The sequence below is a fragment of the Neolamprologus brichardi genome, chromosome 16 (assembly GCF_056152115.1).
Source record: "Neolamprologus brichardi isolate AB-2024 chromosome 16, ASM5615211v1, whole genome shotgun sequence".
NCBI classification, from domain to species: Eukaryota; Metazoa; Chordata; class Actinopteri; order Cichliformes; family Cichlidae; genus Neolamprologus; species Neolamprologus brichardi.
In genome coordinates this window covers 27,648,047-27,664,525 of record NC_142119.1, presented here as the reverse complement: position 1 = coordinate 27,664,525, position 16,479 = coordinate 27,648,047, and the positions used below count along the sequence as shown (strand labels likewise).

The window sequence follows — 16,479 nt, the reverse complement described above, 5'->3', positions numbered from 1 at the left end:
TCAATAAATGAAGTGACACCTTCCCACTTGAATCCCTGCTTACAGTGTTAAAAAGTAAATATTTTACCTAAATTTGAGTTTGAGAATTACGCTCTCTGTGAGCTGCACACAGAATTCAGGGGAGGCATTTCACAGCATAGTTGAAAAAACACAGGAGGCTACAACACACAATTTCCCCTTACTGAAATGTTTTAGTGTGCATCTGGTATTTTCAAGCAACCAAGAAGGTAGCTGATGATGGTTACTGAACCCTGAACATAAACTATTTCTTTGTTTAAAAAAAGACCTATGGTAAGATAAAATGGATTCTTGAATGGATGAGAAGAAGGGAAGAGGAAAATGAATATAATTACAGATCACACTAAATTGTTTTAGTTTGACTCAAAAAAGACAAAAAAAATGGTTTTATGCAAAGCTGTCTGTTATGTGTAAGTACAGTATTAATTTAGCCACTGAGTGCAGTTACTTTTCATGATTAAACAATTTAAAGGGTGTTGTTAATTGCTCATTCCTCTGAAAATGGTCAGCACATGTCCAAAGAAAGCCTTTGAAAGACCTTTAAAAGCTTGGAGAACTATTGCTCAACATAATTTGAAAACATTAAAATAAAGTTTGGTTTCTTGAAAGAAAAAAAAAGAAATGACCACTCAATCTTTTTTTATAGTACTGTATTTTGGAAGCAATTTTTTGAGCAACAACAGTTCAAAACAGTTTATTTTACTTTTTATCATAGTGATACAAACTAAACAACCTACAGAGTCTGTAGGTATCGAGGGTAAATAAAATAAAAGGGTAAATAAAAGTAAATTGATTAGAATTGAACATTTTAATCTCACTTCTACAAATAATAAATAACCAATCCCAGAAAATAACAAATAAGATATAATGCATTTTAATATTCATCATCATCTTCAAATGAATTGATACCTGCTACCTCTTCATAATCCTTCTCCAGAGTAGCCATATCTTCTCTGGCCTCTAAGAACTCTCCTTCCTCCATGCCCTCCCCAACATACCAGTGAACAAATGCTTTCTTGGCGTACATCAGGTCAAACTTGTGGTCCAGTCGGGCCCAGGCCTCAGCGATGGCTGTGGTGTTGCTTAGCATGCAGACAGCCCTCTGCACCTTGGCCAGGTCTCCACCAGGAACCACAGTTGGAGGCTGGTAGTTGATGCCCATCTTGAAATTTGTGGGCAACCAATCCACAAACTGAATGGTGCGTTTGGTCTTGATTGCTCTGATAGCAGAGTTGATATCTCTGGACACCACATTACCACGATATAGCAGACAACAGAGCATGTATTTACCATGACGAGTATCACATTTTAGCATCTGGTTTGAGGGTTCAAAGCACTCATTGGAGATTTCAGCCACTGACAGCTGCTCATGGTAGGCTTTCTCAGCAGAGATGACCGGGGCATAGGCGGCCAGAGAAAAATGGATACGAGGGTAGGGCACCAAATTGGTTTGGAAGTCTGTCAGGTCAACATTCAGGGCTCCATCAAAACGAAGTGATGCTGTAATGGATGAGACTATTTGGCTAATAAGCCGGTTGATGTTGGTGTAGGAAGGACGTTCAATATTAAGGTTTCTTTGATAAATGTCATAAATGGCTTCATTGTCCACCATGAAGACACAGTCAGAGTCCTCCAGGGTGGTGTGGGCAGTCAGGATGGAATTGTAAGGTTCCACCACTGCTGTGGAAACATGAGGGGCAGGGGAAACAGCCAGTTGAAGCTTTGACTTTTTGCGAAACTCAACAGAGATTCTCTCCATCAGCAGGGAGGTGAAGCCAGAACCAGTTCCTCCACCAAAGGAGTGGAAGACCAAAAATCCTTGAAGACCATTGCACTGATCTGCCTGTAGATATGGAGAAAAAAAACACTAAGACTGGTGGTTGATTGGGCTTGATTGCAAGTTCTTGTCTCTCTAATGGCTACTCACTTACCAGTTTGCGGATCCTGTCAAGGACGGAGTCAATGATCCCTCTCCCAATGGTGTAGTGTCCACGGGCATAGTTGTTAGCTGCATCCTCCTTTCCTGAGACCAGCTGTTTAGAGTGAAAGAGGTGACGATATGTTCCTGTTCGAATTTCATCTGGAAAATTAAAAGAGAACACAAACTCATCTGTTATAGGAAGTGCTTTTAGTTAAATGCTTTTAGTTCAATTAAGCTCAGATTCAGAGCACTACTTACCTATGACAGTGGGCTCCAGGTCAACAAAGATTGCCCTGGGGACATACTTCCCAGCCTCCGTTTCGCTGAATAAAGCACTAGAGCAATGATTGTTGCCACCTATAGGCTTGTCACTAGGCATTTGGCCATCTGGCTGGATTCCATGCTCTAGACAGTAAAGCTCCCAACAGGTGTTTCCTATCTGAACACCAGCCTGGCCTACATGAACGGAGATGCATTCGGGCTGCAAAAAACAAAACAATCCCCCCACACCCACAAAACAAAACAGTATATGTTTATGAAAAGAAAACACCAAAATACCACATTTGGACATTGTACACATGCTGAACAATTCTAGGAAGCAATTTGGAAATTTTGCCACTAGATGGAAGCAAAGAAATATTTAAGAAAGAAAGAAAAAACAAGCAAAATGGCAGCTGTCACTAGATGTTATGTACCTGCAAAGATCAGCCGGGATCTCAAAAACAAAACAAAACAATTGCAGTCAAATTCTGCACTTATTCTGCACAAAAGAGAAAAAAATATAAAGCTTTGGGGTTTATCCTTTTATGTCTTGGCTAGTAGACCACAAAGAGCCAAACTGCTTTCTACCAGTGTTTTTTTAGACTTTGTTTTAACAGCTCATGGATCATGTAGACAATATCTACTAATTTAAGGTCAGGATGATATAATAGTAAACAAAAAGGTGGCTGTTGTTTAGTCCACATGAGGTAACTTGACAGTGAGGTAATGGTAAACAAGTTGAACTGCAACCATTGTAAGAAATTATGTACCTATGTAGCAATGGGTGACAAAATAAAGTCTAAATGATCTGCGAGTGCTAAATAAATAATCTCAAACCATGCAGAAGATTAAAAAGAAAAGCAAAACCTCAGTTTGCCATATGACAATCTGTTGAGAAACTTTACCTGATTCTCCAAAGGGAAATGTGATGCAGCCCTGCAGTAACCCACCACTTTAGTGTCTTCAGAATGTGTGGCCCCTGGAGCCTTATGGATTGAGTGGAAGATAGGGGTACATCTTCAGTTATGCTACAGGGGACCTCTGTCTGAGCCAGCTTGATAAGGGTGAGACTTTAGGAGAAATGTGCTTTGTGGCTCTAATGACTCCTAAGTATTAGTCTTGCCCATGAGGAGGTGAAGCCTTTTGCAGTAAAAGAAGAGAGGCGGTGCCTGTGGCTGTGTCCAAGACTGCATTTCTGGAAAGAAGATAGTTTTCAGCGCTGTTTGGAATTTGAAAACAAGTGATTCTCTGAGTGTTTTACGTTTAATCTCACAATGAGAATCTGACTTGTTATTAAGTGAAATATCTCAACAACTGTTGTTTCGATTACTTTCTTGTTAAGGAGTTTCTGACTGATACATATTAAAGTCTGTCTCAGGATAAACTATAATAACTCTAAATCATGTGGCTGGACGTCAGACTTTGCTTTGGCTGTTTCGCCAGTGCCTGCATTGCAGTGCCATCTAGAGGTATTTGGGCCAATTCGGTTATGAACACACACACATACCACCTGGTAAACCTGCAATGTTATTATCAGGCCTATAGGATATTTTTTGTTGTTGCTGTTGTTTTTCAATTCCACTTCTCTGATTTATAATTTTGATGTCTTTAGTCTCGTCTTACTGAGCAGAAAACTGTATTTCCCCCCCTCAATCATCTACCCAGCACTGTCATCAGTTTGAATAGGAGCTCTCAGTGGAAGAACCCATTTTACAGATCTGGCATTGTTGTAAATGTATATAATTCAGACTGCACACAGCCATAATTTCTACAGAGAATCAATGTATGTGTAACAGACTAAACCTTTTCATTGTTTTACAAAAATATGAGCAGGATATTATGTTGTACAAATAGAAAAATGCCATTTTAACCACCAGGCACCCTTTAACAAATGCAATTATTTTATTCTGTTTTTGCAGCTGTCCATACATCAGTACTGTATTTAACAAAGTGTAGTCCAATATTTTCATTTTTTCAATCAATTTCTTTATTTAATAAAATATTTCTTTCCAGATCAATTTTTCATGATGAAAAATACCAAGACAAAACATGAACAATAACATAACAAATCTTGGGAAATCCTGCCTCTGGACTATCCCTAAAACCACATGTAGCTCAAAGGTGAAGCAATATATGTTCATTTATGTTTGCACAGACAGAGATCCACAATATATGTGTGTTAACCAATTGCGTGTGTATGTTTATACTCTGCAAAAAACATCTATTTTTTAAAGTCCAGAAAAAAATATGCTACCAAAAAAGGAAGATATTTAATACCAGAAAATTGGCAGTGTTCATTTGAACATAGTGCTTTTAGTGGGTGAAATGTTTCATCATTTATCCAAGTGACTTTTACAGGTGTATGCAAATGCAAAGCATTCATAAAAAAAAAGAAAAGAGAAAAAAAGTGGAGGTGTAGTCCAGGACAGTATATGTGTTTGAAAAAATGACAGATGATACCCACAGTGTCTCTGACTAAGGTAGTTTCTTGACTGAATTAAACAAATGTTGTATACATTTTCTTTGGCTGGAAATTAATTCCTATTCTGTAGTTGTTTTCTTTTTCTTTTCTTTTTTTTTGTCTTTTTTGTTCTCCACAAAAGTGACAGTAGCAGACATTGTGTGCATTGTGTTCCTGCACCACTTAAATTTAAGAAGTCCTTTTGCCAGGCCCTCTAATTGAATAGCACTAATTGCTTTGCATATCCTTTTAAAAATATTTGGGACTATAGACCTAATAAGCCCTATAGCATTTGTATTTGAAATCGCAACGCTGCACCAGGTTCTTTTATGCAACAGTTGACAGCAGCCATGAAATAATATTTAGCTGATGAACTGATAAATTAACTAAACACTTTTCATAAGTATTATTCAGACAATGAAGTCTCTTACTTTGAGATTCAAGTTAGTAAGTACTGCAATAACAGTATGCATATATGTAGTGTTATTGAAAAGCTACTTTTTATGACTCTAGCCTTCACAGTTAACAGTAAAAATACAACACAAGACTTGTTATTATCCTCTCTCTTGATTCCAGCATACTTAGCAAAAGACAGGAGAGACAATGTAAAGCAAGTTACTGCTGTTTTGTGTGTGTGTGTGTGTGTGTTTAGATTTAAAAATGCAGGATGATGATGGTAATGAAAAGAAATAAACGACTTCATCAGTGCCAGATGAGACATTTCTGGGATGGTTTTCTAAAAATCTATTTTGCTTTTTGTTTGTTACCATGACCATAACAATTGAAAAATGCCTGCTGTAGTATTGGCAAAATATTGGTTAAAAACATATCCGATATATCATTGAAAACCCCTTGGTTTCTCATTAAAAATATTTTCTTGTGACCTTTAGACTTCCAGTTTATCTGGTTTACCATTATGTCACCATTAGGTGCGTTGACTACACATTTCCCATTACATCATAATGACCTTGAGCTGTCAAAACAACGTTTAAAGAAAAGGGAGTTGTATCATTTTATGAACTTTAGCACAGAAAATATTTATGTATCATTTATCAGCCAAGTTATCAGAGTGATTTTATAGAAAATATAATATATAGCATATATTTACTGTTGCATTTGTCACACAGTCATTTTCCTTGCAGATTTATCAGTTAGCAAAGCTTTGTGTAGTATTTATTTTAGGTTTCTCATGTTAACCTATCATCAAGCTGGGAGTGGTTGCTGTTCCAATAAACACTGACTGTTGATCATCAAAACAGTGGTCCTTTTTAAAATTTTGCAGCAAATCTGTAAAAAGTGTGTGTTACCTTGATTTTACTATTTGGAAACAGAGATTTTGATAACTGCAAGTATGATAATTAACTATTATTTAGGGCTTGTCAAAGACAAATGTCTCTCGAACTGTCTCTGTTTTTTTTCTGTTTTGCATGTACAAAACTACAAACATGTCTGACTTGATATTCCAGTTTTTGTTGGTAACGGAAAAATGCAGGTTGAAATGAATACTCACAAATCTACCAGAAACAGATTACAAGGAAGAACAATCAAAATAAAGTCAACAGTAAACTTCCGCTTCAGGAAGTGTTGGATCGCTTATTTCTTGTCACAGTAAGACCTGGAAGATATACATAATGAATTGAAAATATGAGAAGATGAGAAATAATGATTCCCTGCCAAATGTTTTGTTGTTTTTGACCTTAACATGCATTTGACAACATCTTGTATGTTTGAGTGTTATTTGAATCTTTTGTAATAATCATTTACTTCTTTTTCATTAGGTCACTAGTTTTGCATGTAGAATAACCGTGGTCAGGACCATCATGCTTATCCTGACTGTATGTGTGCTTTCCAAGTCTATGAATCAAGCAATTCTCTTTGCAGTCACAACCGACAGTCTAAGAGTTTAAAATTTGTAACTAATATGGTTTAGCATGAATCAAAAGCATTACTTTGTGGATATTCACAGTTTCATGTTGAGTGTTTCTCATCCAGACCATGCTGGGATGTTTCTCCTGTTATACAGGGGGATGCAAAAGCTTGGGCAACCTTGTTAATAGTCATTATTTTCCTGTATAAATCGTTGGTTGTCACAATAAAAAAAAATGTCAGTTAAATATATCATATAGGAGACACACACAGTGATATTTGAGAAGTGAAATGAAGTTTATTGGATTTACAGAAAGTGTGCAATAATTAAACAAAATCAGGCAAGTGCATAAATTTAAGCACTGTTGTCATTTTATTGATTCCAAAACCTTTAGAACTAATTATTGGAACTCAAATTGGCTTGGTAAGCTCAGTGACCCCTGACCTACATACACGGGTGAATTCAATAATGAGAAAGAGTATTTAAGGGGGTCAACTGTAAGTTTCCCTCCTCTTTTAATTTTCTCTGAAGAGTAGCAACATGGGGGTCTCAAAACAACTCTCAAATGACCTGAAGACAAAGATTGTTCACCACCATGGTTTAGGTGAAGGATACAGAAAGCTGTCTCAGAGATTTAAGCTGTCTGTTTCCACAGTTAGGAACATATTGAGAAAATGGAAGACCACAGGCTCAGTTCAAGTTAAGGCTCAAAGTGGCAGACCAAGAAAAATCTCGGATAGACAGAAGCGACGAATGGTGAGAACAGTCAGAGTCAACCCACAGACTAGCACCGAAGACCTACAACATCATCTTGCAGCAGATTGAGTCACTGTGCATCGTTCAACCATTCGGCGCAATTTACACAAGGAGATGCTGTATGCGAGAGTGATCCAGAGGAAGCCTTTTCTCCGCCCACAACACAAACAGAGCCGCTTGAGGTATGGTAAAGCACATTTGGGCAAGCCAGCTTCATTCTGGAATTCTGGGGCTGTGTGGCCAGTGCAGGCACTGGGAATCTTGTCAGTTGAGGGACACATAGATTCCACTCAGAATCAGCAGATTTTGGAGACCAGTGTCCAGGAATCAGCGACAAAGCTGACACTGCGCTGGGGTTGAACCTTTACACAAGACAATGACCCGAAACACTGCTCAAAATCCACTAAGGAAGAGGTATGGAACGTTGGTCCTCGAGAGCCGGTGTCTTGCAGGTTTTAGATCTCACCCTGGGTCACCACACCTGAATGAAATGATTAGTTCATTACCAGGCCTCTGGAGAACTTCAAGACATGTTGAAGAGGTAGTTTAACATTTAAAACAGCTGTGTTGGATCAAGGACACAACTAAAACCTGCTCTCGAGGCCTGGAGTTCCCTACCCCTGCACAAAGGCATTCATGCAGAGGAACAAATACAACATTCTGAAATGGCCATCTCAGTCCCCAGACCTGAATATTATTGAAAATCTGTGGTGTGAGTTAAAGAGAGCTGTCCATGCTCGGAAGCCATCAAACCTGAATGAACTAGAGAACTTTTGTAAAGAGGAATTGTCCAAAATACCTTCAACCACAATCCAGACTCTCATTGGAACCCACAGGAACCGTTTAGAGGCTGTAATTTCTGCAAAAGGTGGATCTACTAAATATTGTTTTCATTTCTTTTTTTGTTTAAACTATTATTGCACACTTTCTGTAAATCCAATAAACTTCATTTCTCAAATATCACTGTGTGTGACTCCTATATGATATATTTAACTGACTTTTTTTATTGTAACAACCAACGATTTATACAGGAAAATAATGACTATTAACAAGGTTGCCCAAGCTTTTGCATCCCACTGTAACTCTTTGGATAAAATCTCCCTTCAAAATATAAGAATATCTCTGGGGATAGTTCAACATTGGACTTTCATGAGCTCTTTGTTTCTTTCTCCTTGTAGCGATGTCCCAGTCTGAATCGACTGATATTGTCGAGCGTGAAAAGCCCTCACTGGCTGGCTGTTAAACATGTGTCTTCTGGTGGTGTTTGGGGGGGGAATGGCATGATATTTATGAATTTATTTATAATGCAATTTTAACAGCACTAACAAGCAGAATTTTCTGACAGTGAAATATGACTAAAATGCAGTGCATCAGCAGCCATTTGTAGAAGCTGCAAGGTCATGTCTCATCATGCTTGATTATTAAGAGTAATTCTAAAACTTTAAAATGATTAAAAATGTATTAACCAGGTCATTAATTTAATCTGCAAATGCTGTACATACCTGCATGTTTAACAGGGCTACTTTTCCTTTAATATTTCCTGTTCTGCAGGTTGATAGATGTAAAAGATACTTACATTCCACACTGACTTAAAGGCTATGGTTTTAATCACCTCACGTTGTAACAAACAATTATTAGCTTTTTTATTTTAAATTTAGTTATAGTATTATAGGCTGCAAAATCATGTCTCTTTCAGGTAGGAGGTATTTGTGCCATTTGATTAGTAACATGTGATTTTTGTGAAGTTTTAAACTTGGGTTATAGAAAGTAACCAGGTCATAGATGAATGAAAGAATGATTTTTTTTTTTTATTAGTATCCTAAATTGCTATTTGAAAGAACCAAAAAATGTCCTTAAATTTGAAAAACACTAGACCTAATAAAAATACTTTCTTTCTTTCTTTAATATCTACATCAAATCTCCATTGTAATTTTAATGGTCATCTCTTGATGAGTTGAAAGTGTCTAATCATCAAAACTGCTTATCCAGGACAGGAGTCAGCGCAGCTTGACTGCCAGTCATTGAGCTAAAAATCTATTTCTGCTGCAGGAGGCCACACGGGGAACAGTAACAAGAATCCCTGCATCACCCACTTTAAATCTGGAGCATTTAAATAGATCTACTGAACATTCGTTGACACATATTGCAGAAATGCGCCTGCTAAGGAAACATTTCATAGAAGATAAACCTTTCTAAAGTTTGAAGAAGAAATTTCTTCACAGTCTACTGACAGAATTTTCCTTACCATCGTTGATTGTTGGTAGATTAGCCCTCAACGAAAAGCAAGTCCCAACTGGTTTCAGCTTCTATGTTACTTCTTACAGTGGCTGTCACTGCAGCTTGACAGAGTAATATCAGGAGATTGAGGAGCTGGTATTTGTGGCTAGAAACAACTCCCAGCAAGTTCTAAAACACACCCACTTTTCTAGAGAAATCAACAAGTCTAAACAATCATGTGTTTCGTATTTCAAACTGAGAAGTTACCCAATTGACGAGACAACTTTGTGTCCTGAAAGGTGAATAACTTCCAATAGATGGCAGTATCATGCTGATTTTAACAGGTTACAAGAACACACACGCACACACCTCTTGAGATGCATTGGGTTAAAAAAAAAGAATCTATATTTTGGGAGAGATTTATTGAGCCACAATAGTTAAAAAAATAAAGATTCACTCACTTATTATGTTAACAGAACCTAACAAACATAAAAGCTGTCAAAACAATTTTATTGGCAAAACAGATATAGATTTTAGGTAGACTTTTCTGTTTTAAAGTGTAAATAAAAAGTTACATTTCTGGATTAAAATCCAAAATATTATCCCCCCCTCCAATAAATAACTACTACCAGGATTAATTTCCCCATGAAAACACTAAATGACAGCTGACCCTGTTTAATATTCCTCTCCCTCCTCATCTTCTTCAAATGAATCAATCCCCACCTCTTCATAATCCTTCTCCAGAGCAGCCATATCTTCTCTGGCCTCTGAGAACTCTCCTTCCTCCATGCCCTCCCCAACATACCAGTGAACAAAGGCTCTCTTGGCGTACATCAGGTCAAACTTGTGGTCCAGTCGGGCCCAGGCCTCAGCGATGGCTGTGGTGTTGCTTAGCATACACACGGCCCTCTGCACCTTGGCCAGGTCTCCACCAGGAACCACAGTTGGAGGCTGGTAGTTGATACCCACCTTGAAGCCAGTGGGGCACCAGTCCACAAACTGGATGGTGCGTTTGGTCTTGATTGCCGCAATGGCCACATTGACATCTTTGGGCACCACATCACCACGATACAGCAGACAGCAGGCCATGTATTTACCATGACGAGGATCACACTTCACCATTTGATTTGAGGGTTCAAAGCAGGCATTGGTTATCTCAGCCACTGACAGCTGCTCATGGTAGGCTTTCTCAGCAGAGATGACCGGAGCATAGGTGGCCAGAGGGAAATGGATACGAGGGTAGGGCACCAAATTGGTCTGGAACTCTGTCAGGTCAACATTCAGGGCTCCATCAAAACGAAGTGAGGCTGTAATGGACGAGACTATCTGGCTAATAAGACGGTTGAGATTGGTGTAGGAAGGACGTTCAATATCAAGGTTTCTGCGGCAGATGTCATAAATGGCCTCATTGTCCACCATGAAGGCACAGTCAGAGTGCTCCAGGGTGGTGTGGGTGGTCAGGATGGAGTTGTAAGGCTCCACCACTGCTGTGGAAACCTGGGGGGCTGGGTAGATGGCAAACTCAAGCTTTGATTTTTTGCCAAAGTCAACAGAGAGCCTCTCCATCAGCAGGGAGGTGAAACCAGAGCCAGTGCCTCCACCAAAGGAATGAAAGACCAAGAATCCTTGAAGACCAGTGCACTGATCAGCCTGTGTGGAGAAAATATCACAAAGTTTGCTATTTGTGCAGAGTGGGGTTTGAATGTCAGATTTTGTGCAGTTAAGGGCAACATTAATTAAAACATGGGGATTCCCTTTAATCAATTACCAGTTTACGGATCCTGTCAAGGACAGAGTCAATGATCTCTCTCCCAATGGTGTAGTGTCCACGGGCATAGTTGTTAGCTGCATCCTCCTTTCCTGAGATCAGCTGTTCAGGGTGAAAGAGCTGACGGTAGGTTCCTGTACGCACCTCATCTGTACAACAAAACATTGATCGATATTTACTGGATGAGAAATCAAAACATTTACTGTTTTTACTTTGGTAACGATATTTGGACGATATGTTCCTGTTCGAACTTCATCTGGGAAATCAAAAGAGCAAGTGCTAAGAATACATTTAATCTATTATAGGAAGTGCTTTTTATTAAACGTTTTTAGTTAAATTAAGGTCAAATTCAGAGCCCTACTTACCTATGACAGTGGGCTCCAGGTCAACAAAGATTGCTCTGGGGACATACTTTCCAGCCCCAGTTTCACTGAAGAAGGTGGTAAAGGAATCATCATGGCCACCGATGGGCTTGTCACTAGGCATCTGGCCGTCTGGCTGGATTCCATGCTCTAGACAGTAGAGCTCCCAGCAGGTGTTCCCCATCTGGACACCAGCCTGGCCTACATGGACAGAGATGCATTCACGCTGCAAGACAGAAAAATGAGCAAGATAACATTAATTCAGTGTATATATTCACACATATATATACATACAGGGGAAAAGGAAACACAGATTACACAAATACCACAAATCTGGGCATAATTATATTTTACGATTGCTGTCAGAATTCAAGGAACCAATCTGGAAACTCAGCCACTAGATGGAAGCAAAGATGCGTGAGAAAGAAGATTAACAAGCAAAACACATTTTTGCTGCAGCTGTCACTGGATGTCATGCATTTGCTATGAGCAGTCAGGAGCTGGAATGGAAGCCGAGTCCAGAGAGCAACTAAGCATTTGTTATACTTTAAACATGACCTAAATAAAAAAAATCAACAGTCCACTGGCAATCAAAGCCTGCACTGTGTTTTCCTCAGTATTTTTATGCATGTGAAGCCTAAAATAAATTTAAAAATGGTTTAACTATTCATTATACAGAGAACAAAAGAAGGCTTTTTGCTGTATCACTTTACATGTCTTGGGTATTAGATCACACAGAGACAGACTGCTTTGTGGTAAAATTTGATTTTTCTACCAGTGAGATTATTACAGTCTGACATGCTGTTTAAATGCTGAAAATATTCATTTTTTGAGTTACTGGGATGATGTCTCGCATTTTTATGTTAACGCTATGTTTTCCAATAATATGAATGCCAGAGAACAAACCTAATCTTTGAACTTCAACATCCAGCTCATAAAACTTTAAACTGAATGCTAGCCTCTTGTTGGGAATTTTGTGTAAACTCTGAGCTAAGCCATCTTTGTTTGGGGCATACATGAAAAATAAGTCTACCCAGTTTATATTTCAACAACTTGTCACATGTGGTACGCTGCATTTCCACACTAGTTTATGTCAGGCAGCTATTTTTACATGTCCCCAATTTTCTCTTTCTCTGTGAACAGATGGTGACTCAGAGTATGGTATTGGTGGTGTAAGTGGTCTAGAGAGTGACCATATTTCTTTCATTGAAGCAAATATATTTGGATATATTCACTATTGTAAGTCTTATAATTCACATAGCCATTTTTCTTGCGGACTTCTCGGTGATGGCCCTCATACTTGCCTGGGCTTCTAGGTTAGCAGAGCTTTGTGGAACAGTTATTTTTGGTTCCCCGTGCTAACCTGACACCTAGCTGTGAGGGCTGGCTATTCCTGTAAACACTGACTGCTAGTCCCCGAAACAGTAGACCTTATCTGTTGAAAGTGTGTGTTAGAATGATTTTGCTGTTTGGAAGCTGAGATATTTTTATGTCTTTAAGTATAACGAGTACAGTAAGCTGTGGATATTTAGGGCTTTGTCATAGATAAATCTCTCTCCAACTGTCAAACTTAATTTTCATTCAGACTGTCAGGGTGTGTCGAGAGAAAAACAAACATCTCTGAGGTGTCTCAACACTTACTTGACATTCCAGTTTTGTCAGTGATTAAAAAGCCTGCGTTGGAAATAACTAGTCACAAGCTTGACACATAGAAAGGAAAATATAAAGACATAATAAGTTTGTAAAAGATTTTTTAGGTCAGGAAGCATGAAAACTGATTTCTTAATGCCCAGTCTCACAGTACACGTTTGGAAAAAAGAGATCAAGAATCAACAGATGAATTATATGTCATGTATTTTGTTCATATTGTTTTAGAGTCCTCCAAGAGAACCACTTGCCATATAAATGGTCATCTTGTATATTTGAATGTAGGTTGAACATTTGGTTATTACCATTTACTTGCATTTCTTTGTGCCAGTACTTCTGCCTGTATATAAACCTTATAAGACACATTTTGCCAGTCTGACATTCATTAGTCTTGAGCCACATGCACTGTATAATATCACACTTGCCCCAGAATCTGCTTTATCTAACCTAAAACCTACTTAATGGATATTCATAGTTTCTAGTTGATTATTTCTCATCAAGACCATCCTGGGATGTTTCTCCTGATATAAACCCCTTAAAAAAACAAAGCATGTTTCTGGGGATGGTTCAACATTGGATTCTGATAAATAATTAATATGTCTAACTTTTAAAAATAAATAAATAAATCAAAGTTGCTGACCTATTTGAAAAGCTGCATGGTGAGGATGCAATACTAGCCAAGCAGGTTGATGGCACCATCAACAATTCATGTAACACGGTTATAACTGTCACCTTTCAGCAAATTTGCTCTGCAGATTTTGGATCAAAGGAAAGCCTCTCTTTTGAACTTTTTGAGCACTCCCAGAACATGTTTAGGTGTGCCTGGATTTGTCGTTAAGTGTAATACTTAGCCTGATTATGGAAAATAAATTGCTTAAGGAAAGGCACAGTTTGTGAATTTATGTATAGTGCTCTGCCTGTGTAGGTGTATTAATTTGTTTCTTTAGTGTTATATATACATTAAAGAAACAAAAGAATCCTACAGTTGCTATACAGGAACTAAATGCATTAGGTCAATTTAATCAAGCTGGGTATACTGTAGTGTACACAGTAATACCATTTGGTTTAAGCAGTACTGACAGTGCTAACAAGATGTGTTTACACTACACAGAGCAAACAGAGGTAAAAGGTCAGGTATATGTGTGTTAGCTGAATTTCCTGACAGTGAAATATGTGACTAAAAATTCAACATAACACAGTAATCACACATCAGAGCCAATAATTGAGGGTCCAAGATCATAAAAGGTTTGTTTCATTTGATTATGAACAGGTGATTTCTATTTTTTAAAAATTATATTTTAAATTTTTATTTTTGAAAAAGTAGAAAATAGGCCATGACAATGGCCTAGCCTAACCCTAACCCTATGCCATTGTTTGTTTAACATGACAAATAAGAAAATATTTCCTGCTCTGCAGAACTACACACTGAGACTTACTTTGGACTTGATGATAGATATGAGACATACCTACATACCACACTTGCAAACGGACTATGGTTGTAATCAACGCACGCCTTATAGCAAAGAAGTATTTTTTTTATTTATTCGTATTCTCAAAGCTATTTGAAAGAACCAAACAGTTCCCTAATTTGAAAACCACTAGACTGTTAATACAACAAATCCCCCCCGTTTTTATCTGAGTTAAATCTGCTTTGTATAGCTTCTCTCTGGTGAGGTGAAAGTGTCTAATCATCACCACTGCTTATCCAGGACAGCAGTCAGCTCAGCTTTACTGCCAATCATTGAGCTAAAAATCTATTTCTGCTGCAGGAGGCCACACGGGGAACAGTAACAAGAATCCCTGCATCACCCACTTTAAATCTGGATCATTTAAAAAGATTCGTTGGCGCATACTGTGGAAATGCACCTGCTTAGGAAATATTTCACAGATGATAAACCTTTACTAAACTTTGGAGAGGAAATATTTTTACAGTCTACTGACAGAGTTATGCTTACCATGGTTGATTGTTAGTAGATTGGCCCGTCAAAGAAAAAAAACGAGTTGCAGCTGGCTTCAGGTTATGTGTAACCTCTCACAGCGGCCGTCAATGTGGTCCGAGTGAGTAAGTAAAGTCAGGTGGGCGCGGAGCTGTTACGGTATATTAGGCTGCAAGCCACTCCCACTTGTCTCTGACGTGGACGCGCGTTTGGAATGTGCAGGGTAGTGTAGCACGGACATAGCTGAATATATATATAACTCTGAGCAAGATGCGCGAGAAACGGAAGAAAACCCTGAACTTGATCCTTTATGTAGTAGAAGTAAAGACGCTAACTATTTGTTCGTTTTTTTTTTTTTTAAAAGGTGGCCATAAAAGGTCATGTTGTCAGCGAGTCACCATCAGCAGAAAATACTATACATTATTAGCTCTAAAAATGCCTGAAAATGGGTGGAGATGTGCAGTCATGCTGTCATTCAACATTTTGAAAGCTAGAGGTCGTAGTAGTTTCATTATGACCCACTGAGTAAGTAAATGTGTGACAACCGATGTGATGTAGTCTTTGTTTTTCCCTCTCCCGTATTGGAACCTGCCATTTTTTCATTACCTCTGCCAATGAGGTCATGTTTTTGGTAGCATCTCCATGTCATCCTATTTGAAAAAACGATAGCTTGAAAGGTGTTGAATGAATTCTGATTAAAATGTGTCAGGGTTTAGAGCACAGGTGTCAAACTTCAGGCCTCGAGTTGGTAATGAACTAATCATTTGATTCAGGTGTGTTCACCCGGGGTCTGGACACTGGCCCTCAAGGCCTGGAGTTTGACACCCCTGGTTTAGAGGGAGTTGATGATAGCCATCCATTAAAATTTGGCTTACATCCACCAAGGCCCTCAAGGTCAACTTAATGATTTACTGATCGAAAACTGACAAAAAGTTTTATAACTTAGTAACTATGATTACAAGTTTGAACTTTTACCTTGTCTTCAGTGTCAATAAAGTGATCTGAAGGTCAAATTGTAATATAGACCTATTCTTACTGCCATTGTTTGTTTTGACAAGATATGTGCATATAGGGAATGGCAAGATTACGTTTGTTTGAACCTCTTTTGCAAAGTCAGATTAGGTCAAATGTTCACAAAATGTCTTTTATCTTTAGAACTATGCTTAAAATTCTGCTACCTTTGTTAGTATATGGCAAGATTTTGGAAGTGATACTTCCACTTGTCCTTGTTGGGTGAGGGGGTGCTATTGCGGCTACCAAGGCA

General features: G+C 38.4%; 2 protein-coding genes across 5 annotated transcripts; both read right to left on the bottom strand.

Annotated features, from left to right (window-relative positions):
* Window positions 1-780: 780 nt before the first annotated feature.
* Window positions 781-9,887, bottom strand: LOC102779584 (tubulin alpha chain-like). Of its 3 annotated transcripts, none has more exons than XM_035912789.2 (4): window positions 9,530-9,887; window positions 2,198-2,420; window positions 1,950-2,098; window positions 781-1,861 (listed from the first exon to the last, which is right to left on the bottom strand). In XM_035912789.2, the coding sequence occupies exons 1-4, from the start codon at window positions 9,530-9,532 to the stop codon at window positions 893-895; spliced, it is 1,344 nt and encodes a 447-aa protein (XP_035768682.2). In that variant the 5' UTR covers window positions 9,533-9,887; the 3' UTR covers window positions 781-892. The 3 variants fall into 3 exon arrangements, with proteins under 3 accessions (XP_035768682.2, XP_035768683.2, XP_087685814.1); XM_035912790.2 differs by lacking the exon at window positions 9,530-9,887 and adding an exon at window positions 3,106-3,167; XM_087829688.1 differs by lacking the exon at window positions 9,530-9,887 and having other exon boundaries at window positions 2,198-2,705.
* A 105-nt stretch (window positions 9,888-9,992) lies between these two features.
* LOC148098283 (tubulin alpha chain-like) lies at window positions 9,993-15,373 on the bottom strand. Of its 2 annotated transcripts, XM_087829690.1 has the most exons (5): window positions 15,234-15,373; window positions 11,635-11,857; window positions 11,503-11,525; window positions 11,270-11,395; window positions 9,993-11,151 (listed from the first exon to the last, which is right to left on the bottom strand). In XM_087829690.1, exons 1-5 carry the CDS (start codon window positions 15,234-15,236, stop codon window positions 10,177-10,179), a joined length of 1,350 nt encoding a protein of 449 aa, XP_087685816.1. In that variant the 5' UTR covers window positions 15,237-15,373; the 3' UTR covers window positions 9,993-10,176. The 2 variants fall into 2 exon arrangements, with proteins under 2 accessions (XP_087685816.1, XP_087685815.1); XM_087829689.1 differs by lacking the exon at window positions 11,503-11,525 and having other exon boundaries at window positions 11,270-11,418.
* Between the last annotated feature and the right edge of the window lie 1,106 nt (window positions 15,374-16,479).

What these genes read in the sequence shown, in the direction of transcription:
- LOC102779584 (XM_087829688.1), bottom strand. Translation starts at nt 2,519, where the DNA reads ATGTGTACAATGTCCAAATGTGGTATTTTGGTGTTTTCTTTTCATAAA. An exon ending in CCTGGAGCCCACTGTCATAG is followed by an intron (nt 2,099 to 2,197) that starts GTAAGTAGTGCT and finishes TTAATTTTCCAG; the next exon opens with ATGAAATTCGAACAGGAACA. An exon ending in TTGACAGGATCCGCAAACTG is followed by an intron (nt 1,862 to 1,949) that starts GTAAGTGAGTAG and finishes CCATATCTACAG; the next exon opens with GCAGATCAGTGCAATGGTCT.
- LOC148098283 (XM_087829690.1), bottom strand. An exon ending in CCTGGAGCCCACTGTCATAG is followed by an intron (nt 11,526 to 11,634) that starts GTAAGTAGGGCT and finishes TTGATTTCCCAG; the next exon opens with ATGAAGTTCGAACAGGAACA. An exon ending in AAGTTCGAACAGGAACATAT is followed by an intron (nt 11,396 to 11,502) that starts CGTCCAAATATC and finishes ACAGGAACCTAC; the next exon opens with CGTCAGCTCTTTCACCCTGA.